Source organism: Eptesicus fuscus, chromosome 13 (genome assembly GCF_027574615.1).
Source record: "Eptesicus fuscus isolate TK198812 chromosome 13, DD_ASM_mEF_20220401, whole genome shotgun sequence".
In the NCBI taxonomy this organism is placed as follows: Eukaryota; Metazoa; Chordata; class Mammalia; order Chiroptera; family Vespertilionidae; genus Eptesicus; species Eptesicus fuscus.
In genome coordinates, this window is record NC_072485.1 from 70,313,171 (window position 1) to 70,326,186 (window position 13,016).

At 47.4% G+C, this 13,016-nt stretch overlaps 1 protein-coding gene and 1 long non-coding RNA gene across 2 annotated transcripts in view; one reads left to right on the forward strand and one right to left on the reverse strand.

The window, feature by feature from the left end:
* Positions 1 to 309: 309 nt before the first annotated feature.
* LOC129151077 (uncharacterized) lies at positions 310 to 9,947 on the forward strand. The gene is made up of 4 exons (XR_008557879.1): positions 310 to 365; positions 4,406 to 4,473; positions 8,453 to 8,873; positions 9,862 to 9,947. It is a non-coding gene; the product is annotated as an uncharacterized LOC129151077 (long non-coding RNA).
* The window catches only part of TTC17 (tetratricopeptide repeat domain 17), an 83,191-nt gene continuing 80,008 nt past the window's right edge, over positions 9,834 to 13,016 (reverse strand). The window contains exons 24-25 of the mRNA XM_008146786.3: positions 11,512 to 11,655; positions 9,834 to 10,024 (exon numbers count right to left, since the gene is read on the reverse strand). Coding sequence (XP_008145008.2) covers positions 9,893 to 10,024; positions 11,512 to 11,655 — 276 coding nt within the window. The 3' untranslated portion in view covers positions 9,834 to 9,892. The remainder of the gene's footprint in view (positions 10,025 to 11,511; positions 11,656 to 13,016) is intronic.

The following is a 13,016-nucleotide window of genomic DNA, read 5'->3' on the forward strand; positions in this document are numbered from 1 at the left end:
CCCTCTTGTGGCTGCAAAGCCTCATAGTCCTAGCTTACCAACCCCCCCTTTCCCCCCCTCCCCCTCCCCCCCCCCCCTCGCCTTGGGAGCTGCTCAGAGCACTCCTGCAGGTGTCTGAAGGGCAGGGCACCAAGGAGAGCCGAGTCCAGGACTGAGGGGATCTGGTCTGCCTGGCCCTTGTGCACCCAAAGTCAATTCAATCCTGGCCTGCTGCCCCTCCCCCAAGTCTAATGAGAGCAACCTGGCTCTGCTTTCTCTGCAAGAACCTTGTGGAGGTTGAAATGCAGTCATTCCGAGAACCGCAACACACACAGCCTGCGCTGCCCAGCTGAGGTGGGAGGGCTGCAGGCATCGCTCCTGCAAAGGTAATCTCGGCGTGAAGAAGATGGCACAAGTCCTTCACAGACTATTCTCGGAAATCCTGTTCCATCCTAGCTCCTGGCTGGGCTCATTGTGGGGTGCGAGGCAGAAACAAAGAGACCAAGAAAACCCTCCTGTTGCTCTCCAGTGCCTCCAGTCTCATTAGTGTGTTCATTCCACACAGGAGTTCTTACCTGGGATCCTTGGATTGGTCCATGGGTCCCCTGAACATATATGCAAATTGTGTCCTCATGAGCGTTTTTTTTTTTTTTGGACAGAGGCTCCAGAGCTTTCATCAGATTCCCAAAGGATCTGAAAGAATGACAACCATAGCCAGAATGAGTGAGCAGAATTTTCCTGCCCGGTGCTGTATGGGCCTTTAACGGTAGTCACTTTTGGGGGGATAACCATGTTCAGATGATGCTATCTGCTTCCATTAGGGGCTCCTTTGGGCTGTCCCCGGGGATAACTTTAAACTATGGCATAATCTCAGGCTCATTTGTTTCTGATCACACCTCATTTTTGTCCCCAGAATGACCCAGCTTCATCACCCACTTTAGTCACCAGCTTTGAAGCCAATGCCATTGACTGTTAGCTGTTTCCAAAAATTCCATCCAACTTAACAAGGCAAAGATTTGTCACCCTCAGGAGTATGCAAAGGAACAGGATGGCATCACTGTAGGGATTCCTGAAACTTCCTTCAGAATTCAGCGTGGGAAAGCAGTAGATAACGTTTTTGAGGTGACTGCTCTACAGGCGCTGATCAATCAGTAAAAAGTCAGCCTCGTGATTTTATGATGACTTGTAAGCCTGATAGATGAAGTAACAATACCCAGATGGGATAAAGGGTCAAAGGAATGTGTGTGGGAAGTGAGAGAACAGGGAAGTGGTGGCCAGGAACATGCCTGCATCCATACAGCATCCAGGATATTGGCTGACGTCCAGTCTGGGCCCTAGATGAATAAGACAAGAGCTCCCAGAGTCAGGCACACAAAGAATCAGCTGTAAACCATGTGGGAAGTGGTGTAACAGAGAGATAACAGGGGAAGTGACACCCCAAAAGTTCACCCAAATTGACACCAAGTTCACTCAAAAGTGGCAAATCCTTCCAGAGAGAGCACAAAGCCCGTATTTTATCATTCATTGTCTTCAGGAGTGTTTCTGTCTGGACCTCGTAGCCCTCCCTCATCCTCTTTTGCACTCAGCTTACCCCCCCCTCCCCCCCCCCCCGCTCCCTCACAGACACCACTCCTAACCCTCCTTCCCCAGGCTGGGCAGGTGTCTCTCCTCAGGGCTTCTTACACCTTCTCTTGTCCATCCCAGTGCTGCTTACCTCCCTGTCTCCTGATTACCTTTTTACCTGCCTGTCTCAAACACACTCATGGGGAGGAACTGAGTTTGCTTTTTTAAAATAGTTTTTAATTGATTTTTTAAAGAGCGATAGGAAGGGATAGAGAGATAGAAACATTGATGAGAGAGAAACATCCATCAGCTGTCTCCTGCACGCCCCCTTATCGGGGATCGAGCAAGTGCCCTGACTGGCTCATGACCTCTTGGTTCATGGGTCGATGCTCAACCACTGAGCCACACCAACAGGGCCTGAGTTTGAATTTTAAAACCCCTTTTTCTCTGTGGCACAGGGTAGGCCCCTGGCTTGGCTTGAGTTGAGTTGCCTAGAAGAAGACTCTTAAGATTCTAGTGCAAGTCATTTATTTGGGAAGTGAGCTGAGGAAACAGGGGGGTGGAGAAAGCCAGTGAAGGGTGTCCTATCAGGCCAGTTGCCCCTGGGGGGTGGGTCACTACAATTAAATCCCCTGGGGGACTCTGGGAGAAAGGCTAGAGGAGACCTCATCGTGATCTTACTCCAGGGGGTATCTATCCACCCAGGCAGCGCAGGGAGGGCCAATGTGCTCCCACAGCCACAACAACCCCCCGGCAGAGTCCCAGCAGGCAAGGCCAGTGTAGCAGTGGTGCTGAGGGAAAAGGCACCCATAACTCTAGTACCGTGCACGCTGTTTGGTAAGTAGATGTGAAGGAAGGTGCACCCAGGCTAGAGGTGATAGGGGAGCAACGGGCAGAAGTCTGACGATTGGCTATCCCTGGGCTCCCTGACCCTCAAAGGCATGGAGGCCCGAAGGAGCAGGGTGTGGCAGCACCTGCAGCCGGCCCTCAAAACACCTCCAAGTACTCCTTTAGCCAAAGAACCAGGTGCTGTCCCGTTTCACACCCACTTTCATCTGTAGCCCTAAACCCCAAGTCCCATCAAGCCCGGAGCAGAAATAATTATTTCCTGAGAAGGAGGAGATGAGGAGAGGTCTGCTTCAAAGGGACCCATGCTTTGGGGCCTTCTGAGGGCCTTCTCTAGGGGTGAGCTCCATGTCAGACTCCCTCTGGGGTCTGGGTGGTGGCGCACTGGGGCTGCGGATGAAGGTCATTGGCCCGAGGATGGAACTGTTGCATACCTACAGTAGCCCCTGGAGTGTGGCTGGTATAATCGAAGAGCTGAATTTCTAATTGGATTCCATTTTAATGAATTTAAATGTAAATGTCAATACGCAGCCCCTTAGCGGCTACTGTGCTGGACAGCACAGGTCTGGGGGCTCCACCCACCTCCCTTTCGCCTCTCCATCCTCTGCAGCCAGCCACTGGGAGCTCCTAAGCCAGGAGAGCCGCAGGGTCCGCCCCTTAGTTGCCCAGCTTGGTCCTTAGATGTTCAGCCTTGTGTCCAGCTGCCACCTGCAGGATTTGGAGAGCAATGGGCAGAAGTTGGCTGATTCCCTATCCCCAGGCTCCCTGATCCTCTGGAGCCTCACCCAAGGCACCTGGCTGTAGAGAGATTGGCTGGTGAGAATGACTCTGAACAGGTTCTCAAATTCCTGGAGAGGCCGCAGTGAAGAAGCCCCTGGCTCCTCCCTGCCATTGTTAGGAAGCCAGCATGTGTAAGGGTCTGGCTGGGCCTTACGCTTAACCAGGGTCGAGGCTTTGTTTTCTAATAGGGAATTGGAAGATACTGGTAGAACAGAAGAACTCCACCAAGGTGAAAAACAGAAAGATACAAATTTCCCCAGGGATTTCTATTAAATGCTCTTATGGGCAGGCTCCTTACCTTAGGCTAGGAATCACTGTCTCGAGAGCAGTCAGTCTTTTGAATCAGAGTCCAGAAATGGAACAAAACACTTAACCGAAAGGAAAAGGTAATTTATTTATTTATTATTTTTAAAAAAATATTTTTATTGCTTTCAGAGAGGAAGGGAGAGGGAGAGAAATAGATAGAAACATCAAAGATGAGAGAGAATCACTGGTTGGCTGCCTCCTGCATGCCCCCTGCTGGGGATCAAGCCTGCAACCTGAGCACGTGCCCTTGACCGGAATCGAACCTGGGACCCTTTAGTACACAGGCTGATGCTCTATCCACTGAGCCAAATCGGCTAGGGCAAAAGGTAATTTATTTATGGAACTAGGAGATGTGTGGCAGGATTGCAGACCTCTGCTAATAAGAAGAGCTAACATTTCTTGGTTGTGTAGGGTATGCCTGCCGCTGGTCAAAGCGTTTTAAGGGATCAGGCGGTGTGGGCGGCTCAGAGTCTGGGTTGAGGTGAAGAGAGAACAGCTTTTCCACGTGTCCTCTGGAGTTTTCCCTGACCGAGTCTTCTCTCTCCCTTTCTTCCTTCCTTCCTTCCTTCCTTCTTTCTTTCCTTCCTTCCTTCCTTCCTTCCTTCCATAAAAATATTTTTTTTTATTGATTTTAGAGAGGAAGGGAGAGGGAGAGAGAGATAGAAACATCATTGATGAGAATCATTGATCGGCTGCCTCCTGCACACCCCCTACTGGAAACTGGGCCCGCAACCCAGGCATGTGCCCTTCAATGGAATTGAACCCAAGACCCCTCAGGCTGACGCTCTATCCACTGAGCCAAAGCAGCTAGGGTTTCTCTCTCCTTTTCAATAGTTACCTGCTTCCAGTCTCTTCTCCCTGGTGCTGCTATTCACTGTTCATTCAACAGCTCAGTAACTATTCTTTTTATCAAGCAATTGTTTTGTTCCAGGCCCATATGTTGTTACAGCAGGAGATATAGACATTAGACATGGAGCTAAGCATCCGAGCGGAGACAAGGTATGTAGCTCATTTCCATTCAGTGTGACCAGTGTCACGAACTGGGTTAGCAGGTGCTATAGGAGCATGGTGTCCTGTGACACTTGGACAATCCCTCACAAAACCAGTGGAATTAAAGAAGTGAATATAGGGGAAGAGTGGGAGGAGTTGGCGTTCAGGCAGTGCGCACAGCATGATCCCAGGCACAGAAATGGGGAAGTTTGATGTGTGGGGGGGAACACTAATTTGTAGCTTTAAGTACAAGCTGCAGAGTGGCTCTCCATTTCCCTTAGGACAGAGCCCAAGCTCCTTAGCTCTGCTTATGATGTTGCTCATGATCTGGCCCCAGACTCATCTCTCACCTCTTCCCCCTTCCCCTGCTGCTCCCCAATGTACAGATTTACCTGCAGTGGCAGCACAATGCCAGGCACAGAATAAGCATTCAATCCATGTTTTTTATTATTTTAATTTGTATTGTTTTCAATTACAGTTGACATTCAATATTATATTAGTTCAGGTGTACAGCATAGTGGTTAGACATTTATATAACTAACTAGAGGCCCGTTGCAGGAAGATTCCTGCAAGAATAGGGCTTCCTGCAGCGGTCTCCGCCACCCCACCTGCTTCCCTCCCTTCTCTGCCACCCTGCTTGCTTGCTTGCTTCTCTGCAGCTTCGCTCCCTTCTGCAGCGCTTGGCTTCCTTCTATGCTGTCTTCAGTCTTCGCTCTGTGCCTGGATATGCAAATTAACTGCCATCTTGGTTGAGTTAATTTGCATACTCACTCCTGATTGGCTTGTGGGCATGGCTTGTGGGCATAGCAGAGGTACGGTCAATTTGCATGTTTCTCTTTTATTAGATAGGATGACATGATGCCCCTGATAAATCTAGTACCCACCTGGCACCATATGTAGTTATTACGATATTGACTATGTTCCCTATGCTGTACTTTATATCCCTGTGATATTTTGTAACTGCCAATTTGTACTTCCTAATCTCTTCACCTTTTCTTTCTCTTTAAAAAAATTTTTTTATTGCCCTAACCAGTTTGGCTCAGTGGATAGAGCATTGGCCTGCGGACTCAAGGGTCACAGGTTCGATTCTGATCAAGGGCATGTACCTTGGTTGCAGGCACATATCCAGTGGGGAGTGTGCAGGAGGCGGCTGATCGGTGTTTCTCTCTCATCAATGTTTCTGACTATCCCTCTCCCTTCCTCTCTGTAAAAAAAATAAATAAATAATAAATAAATAATAATTTTAATTTTTTATTGATTTCAGAAAAGGGATAGGGAGAGAGAAACATCAATGATGAGTGATGTTTCACTTTTCCACCCAGCCCCCCAACCATCAGTTGTTCTCTGAATCTATGAATGTTTTATTCATTTTTTTTTTTTTTAGATTCCACAAACAAGTGAAATCATATGGTATTTGTCTTAGTTTGTTTGACTTATTTCACTTAGCATAATATCCTCTAGGTCTGTGGTTGGCAAACTGTGGCTCACGAGCCACATGTAGCTCTTTGGCCCCTTGAGTGTTCTAATGCCACTTCTTCAAAATAGACTCGCCCAGGCCGAAAACCAACTTCTGCGCATGGGCCACGAAGTTTCAATCGCACTGTACGTGTGCGCCCACACTTGGTATTTTGTGGAAGAGCCACACTCAAGGGGCCAAAGAGCCGCATGTGGCTTGTGAGCCGCGGTTTGCCGACCACTGCTCTAGGTCCATTCATGTTGTCCCAAATAGTAAGGTTTCATTCTTTTTTATGGCTGAGTAATATTCCATTGTATAGATGTACCACATATTTTATGTCCCGTCATCTACTGATGGACATTTAGGTTGCTTCCATATCTTGGGTATTATAAATAGTGCTGCAGGGGTGCAAATATCTTTTCAAATTCGTGTTCTGTTCAATCTATGTTTGCTGAATGAAAAATGAGCGGCGAAAGAAAAGCATGGAAAGGCAGGCAGGGCTGAGCCATGGAGGACTCTGCTTGGAGTGTCCAAATCAAGGCGTGTGCACCTAGAAAAGTCTACGCAATCCCAGGGGACTCGTATAGTAGGTCCATCAGAGAACTCTGTTTCTGAGTCTTTAACGTTCAGGTTTCTGCTGGAGTGGACTCTGTCTTTTAATTCTCTGTCTCTTCTCTTCAACTAGATGTGACTCTTTGAGGGCAGAAACCATGTCTAGTGTCTCATTCACAGTGTCGGACATCAGTAGGTGCTGAATGGAATGTTTGTAGGTAGAGCTGGACTTGCCTGGTTGCATCTTCACGGAAAGGGAAAACATGGGACTAGATCTAGGGAAGGCACATCTGACCACTAGAAGTCTGACCATTAGAATCACCACATAAAGCTGAAGTTGGAAGCCAGTCTTCCCAGCTGTTGGCTCAGCCACTGGTTGGGAGACAATGGCAGGCATAGGAGTTGCTGGAGGCCCAGGAAAGGGAAATTATCTGCACAAAGCTGCTCCTCCCCACCTTCTCCTTAACCAGTGGTGCAAAGCCCTTGGGTAGTGAAGGATAGACTACCTTTCCTCTTAGCCAGATTGAGAGTAGGGAGCCTGAGGCAGAAATGTGTGTGTTTGCAAGTTCCATCCTAGAGAAGCAAGATATTTCATTTCTCTGAGATTGGTTTTCTAAAAAATTGTAAGATGTGGGTGGAAAGCCCTCAGAGCTCCAATAGCAGGAAGAAGAGGAACATATTAATTGCATTGTTTGTAAATCTTTCAGCATTTATTAAGTATAAATTTTTAATATAATATAGTGCCGTTAGTGCTAGGAGACACAGACATAGGACATATGAAACACATATGAGAGAGACAAGATCAACGCCCTGGAAAGCAAATAAGGAACATTTAAGGATGAAGTATAGTCACTAGAAATAAGTTATACAGAAAAGTATAGCAGAGCAGTGAAGGGAACTAATTTGGTGTACTAATTAAGGCAAATCTACAGCATATACTGTGTAATTATAAACCAGATACTTCACCTGTAAGCTTGGTCCTCTCATCTATAAAATGGGGATAGTATTGTCTACCGCATTTTGTAGTTGTGAGGATTAAATAAGATACTGGATGTAGAGAGCACGGTGTTTGGGCATGCTGGCCCCAGTTAGTCTGACTCCATCACTTCCCAGCCATGGTCTTGAGCAAGTTATGTAATCTCACTCTTAGTTTCCTCATTCTTAAAATTGGAGTAACAACAGTACCTATACTTTGGGGTTGGCGTGAGGCTTACATGAGTTTTATCCCATGAAAAGTTTTAGAGTACTCTTGGAAAATAGCAGGAACTAGGTACATCAACAACAGGAAAACAAGCACTGAATTGTTTACACAAGAGAAATGAAAACCTGTAATGAATGTTGATTGCAGCTTTATTCATAATCTCCCAAAGGTGGACACATCCCAGTGTCTTCCAACAGGTGAATAAACGATGGAACACTATTCAGCAATAAAGAGCAATGAACTGGTTCATGCAACACAGATGAATCTTAAGTGCCTCATGCTAAATGGACGAAGTCAGACTTAAGAGGCTACATACTATAGAATTCCATTCTGTGACAATATGTTAAAGGAAGAAACAGGGAGAACATACTGGCGGTTGCCAAGTGTTAAGGGTGTGTTTGACTACAAAGACTCAGCGTGAGGGAGTCTTTTAGGGGATGATGTTGTAGTGGCTACGTGACTACGCATTTGTCAAAATTCACAGGACTGCACACCAAAGACTGAATTTCATTGTATGTAAATTAAAAAAACAAACAAACCCAAAACAACTGTTGAGCATTTCAGGAAACTGAGCACCAAATTGTGAATAAGTGGGGAAGAAAGGAATACACACACATTAATTTGTAAATATCCTGCTAGTGATTAAAGTCTCACTTTGTTCTGCAACAAATGAGCTTATTCTCAGAATACATCTGATAAAACTGTGTGGAATTAGTTGGACTCTGGTTGCATGAAGGACAGAAAGCTCACAGGCATGTCTGACTGCTCATCTCTTCTAGGCACTCACATGGTCTGCACTCCTGTATCTGAGATTGGTGTCTGATGGTGTTCTTGGAAAGTCTGCAAAAGTCCCGTCTTCCGTGGAGTCCTGTCCCAACGGGCTGCTCAATTTCATTCTGTGTAACTCCCACCAAGAGTCTCCGTGAAGCTTACTTGACCAACTTGAGGACCAGCTCTCCCTGGAGGGGACGTGACTGGCTTACGTTACTCCTCCCTTTCTGGGAAGGTCCACATATACCCGCAACTCCGAACACCTGCTGATCACGCATCCTTCCTGGTCAAAGGTTCATGCTAATACGTTCATGGACCATAAAGCCTAGTGAGGGTGTTTTTCCCCTCCCCGGGCTGCTGTGGAAAGATAAAGGCGGCCTAGGACTCCAGCTCAGATGCAGTGACAGGCGGACTTCCCAGCTGTCCCAGGTAGCCCGCTCTAAAGAAAAACCACACGACAGACCCGTTTTGATCATAGACGACTTTTATTTTTGTTCTCAGTATGTGCCCTTGAAGATTCCCAAATGTCTGGAGTTTCTGATTCCCCTGGGACCAGAGGTGACAGCACTGTACGGAAACACTGGACCCTGGCTCATCTCTCCCCTGAGGAGCTAAGTTTGAAGGCCTCAGGGAGAGGGAGCTGCCACTCACACCTTATTCCAAGATGGGTTACACAGTGAACAGAGAATTAGTAAAACAGAGACCCAGTCTGTAGAGGGCTTCAAATATACATATTCTATATATATAGACCTGGGATATAGGATTTCAACTTATTGGTTCCCTTGTGATTTGTAATCAACGTACACATGATAAAGATGTTGTACACCACTGATTTCCCCTTCTCAGCCCCCCTCCCTCCCCAACATAAATAACATACAATGGTCAGGTGATTCTAAGGGTTTTCGCTGTTGTGAATAATTTGTTTTAAAAATCATTCCCCCCCGCCTCCCCTGCAGACTGCCTCTGAGTTTGTCACATAGCAGCACGGAACGGAATGGGCGGGACTGGGCAGCAGGGCGATCTGGCGGAGAGCGAAGGGCGCGGCTTCTCACCCAGTGGTGCTGGGTGGGCTTCTGCAGCCTCGGCTAGGAGGCTAGGACAGGAAGCGGGGAGCGTGCGGTTCGTCCCCGCCCAGAGGGGGAGGCTGGCTGGACCACTGCGAAGAGCCCTGAAGGCCTCGAGGCTTGGGAGACAGAGCACAGCTCCAGAAACGCCTTGGCTCAGTATTTACACACCATCTTCCAGCTGCATTTTCCTTTCGGAAATCTGTTTCTGAGGTTGGCTGGGGGAAGGAGCTTAAAAACAAAAACAAACCATTCCCACATACATAAAAGTCCTGTTATAAGTCTTACTCGGTTATTTTCACACGTCATTAAAAGTAGACAATGATTGGTTTCTCTTCTTATTCTTTTCTTAGGAGCATGAGAGAGAGAGACAGGAGGGGTGCCCTACGGGGAACGCCGTCCCTTCTTCAGCATTAAGTGGCACTGGATGGTCTGGATTCGGTTCTTGGCCGGGACAAACTCGGGCTGCAGCTTCAGAGTTGATTCGTACCACACCAGCGCCTTTTCAAACTCCTCCTGCGAGGGGCAAAGGGACAATGTGAGAGGTACTAGCGCCAGACTAAATATACACTGGGAAGCCCCCAAAAAGCACCTCTGTGCTAGTGACAATCTGCCGCATTTTCTCAATGGATCTAAAGTGCTGAGAAACCCAGGTCTGAGAGGAAACAACTGCCTCCACCCCCACCTGCAACATCACAAAGAGAACCACGCGACAGAGGGAAGGGGGTCACTTTACACAGGCCTGATAAGGCGGGAGTAACGGGTGGTAAGAGTAAGAGCTAACATCCTGAGTACCTGTTTGTGCCAGGCACTGTGCTAGGTGCTTTATCAAGTTCTCCATTCAATCCCCACGGAAACCTCTAGAAACATGCCCGACAAATGCTCATTTCACATCTGCCTGAATACTCTACTGCAGCGGGAGAGATGCAAGTAAAGTCAGATACGTATCTCAATTAGACTTTGAAACAGTTTTTATTCTCCCTAACATCTAAAAACATGGGCATGGTTTGGAAATGATCACTGCCACCGAAAGCATTTATCTTTTACTTAGACTAATCCTCTCAAAAACCAGCCCACACCAGCTGGTTAAATGACTCCTTCTAGGAAGAATTCCTCTTCAGGGTAGAAAATGTCACACTTGCTGGGGATGAAAGCAGATTCTTCAGTTAAGCAGCAGAGGGCAATCGCACATTGACCAGTACCCACCTGGCCCAACTACACTTCCTGCCCTTGAAGTCGAGGGTGAGGCCCGAAGCAGCCTGCAGCTGCTCCTTCTGTGACCCTTTCCTGGGCGCAGCCTGGGAACAGCCCCATGTTGGGACACCGGGTTTTAGATGGAAGTGGACGACATGATTCTCAGTTAAATTCGGCTCTGTAGCTTCTGGGACCCGCCAGAACTTAAGTTCTCAAATCAGTCCTTGTTTCTGACCAGAATGAGCGTTCTGGATGGGGGTTTGCTTTTTTCTGTCAATGGTGTCCCATGAAACTAGAGGCATTTCATCATCTACTGAACATTTGGTGAGCACCTACTGTGTGCAAACACTGTAAGTGCTGGGAACAGGGAGATGAAGAGCAGTGTTTTTCCTAAGGAGCGCCTAGTCTGGGGGAGACAAATACTAAACAAAAATTCTAAAGCACAGTGAAAATACAGCAAGAGAAATGTGCACAGGGCACCATGGGTGCAGTGCTAAGTATGAGGCCCAACGACCATGTGGAGTGTGAGTGAGGTTTTCCGGAACAGGTGGTGTCTCCAGAAAACTTAGGTGAATCGGACTCTGCTGTCAGTGTTACTTGAGACTATTTAGATGACTTCCATTTACTATTTTTAAAAACTCACAAACCCCTTATCTATAAAATATACCTTTGGTGGAGCTACCAGTTTTGGACACAAACCTTACAGGAAACTGGAGGACACTGACATAGTCACATAAGATCTGAAAGCAAAGCAGAGCCCCTGAGAGACAGTGGCAGAGTAGGTGCGCCTGCCCACACGCCAGCCTCACCATCGCCACGTAGACGTTGCCCAGGGTGAAGTGGTTCACAGCAAAGTGTGGCGCGATCTCTACCGCCATGGTGGCCACGATGACGGCGTCGTTCCAGAGCTTGGCGTTGTGCAGGATGTTGGCCAGGCTAATCAGGGGTACGTCCTGGGAGAGGAAGGAGAATGGAGAGAAGGGAAGAATATTGAGCTTTCGTTCTTGGTTTTTGTGATCATAAATAATGCAGTCGGCTTTCCTGGTAACTCAATGAGCTAGTCTGCTGTTGGCTACCGGTCTGTGACAGGTAAGGAGCTGGCACCAGACTACAAACCAATGCATTACTTCTCTCACTGAGAAAGTCTTGCCTCAAAAACAAACAAAACAGCACTGACTGAGTAGCTCAGTTGGTTACAGGTGTCAGCCCATGCCTTGTCCGGCATGAGTATGCCTTGTCCGGATACGCCAAGGTTGCAGGTTTGATTCCTGGTCATGGCACATACAAGAAGCAACCAATGAATGCACAAATGGGTGGAACAACAAATCGATGTTTCTCTCTCTCTCTACCTTCCCCTCTCTCTAAAATCAAACACACACACACACACACACACACACACACACACACAAGCAAAACAAAGCTGAGGAAACACTCTGCTGAGTGGAGCTGTTGGTTTACATTCTGGTACAAGCTCCTCACCTCACTTCAAACCAGTATTAAATAGTCAATGGGCTGACACCTGTCACAGGCCACACAGTGAGTCACGTTGTCATGGAGCAAAAGTATTTCCTGCAGAGACCACCACACCTCTGAAGCAGGGGCTGGCAAACTTTGGCCCAGGGGCCATAGCCAGCAGGCTGCCAGTTTTAGTACATTTTATTGGAACACAAGCATCCCATCCCTTTACTTACTTCTGTGGGTGTTTTATGTTACTCTGACAGAACTGAGCAGTTGCAGCAGAAGCTGTCTGGCTCGCCACACTAACATTTCTTACTATCTGGCCCTTTGCAGTAAAAGTTCTCTGACCCCCGATCTAGAGTCTTGGCCCTTCCCTATTGCCTGGCAGTAAAGAGCACAGAGTGATGGGTTGAACAATGGCAACATTATTATCATCACAAATATTTATTCCCTTTAAATGTGTTACCTGAGCAACTATCTATATCACATTGTACTGGGTTCTATAGGAGATTCAGAAGAAATGGGGTGTGGGGTGGGGGAAGGAGCCATTTTAGACCTAACTGGACACCCATAAGAGTGTGTAACAATAAATGAGGTCACAGAGGTTTAATAACGTGCCTAGATCACAAAGCTAGTAAGAGGCAGAGCTGCATTTAGAACTCAGCAATGCCTAGGGGGAGAGCCCGGGGCCCTCCCCTTTCCGGGTGCTGCCCTGTGAACAAAGACATCAGCGTGTCTTTAGGGAGAATGAGATCTGGAGGTTAATGCAGACCTCAGCACACGTGGGTACAATGTGCTGTTAAAAAAACTGTACATTCTCGGTCATCATAGCAATAATGGGCTTTTTGAAAAGACT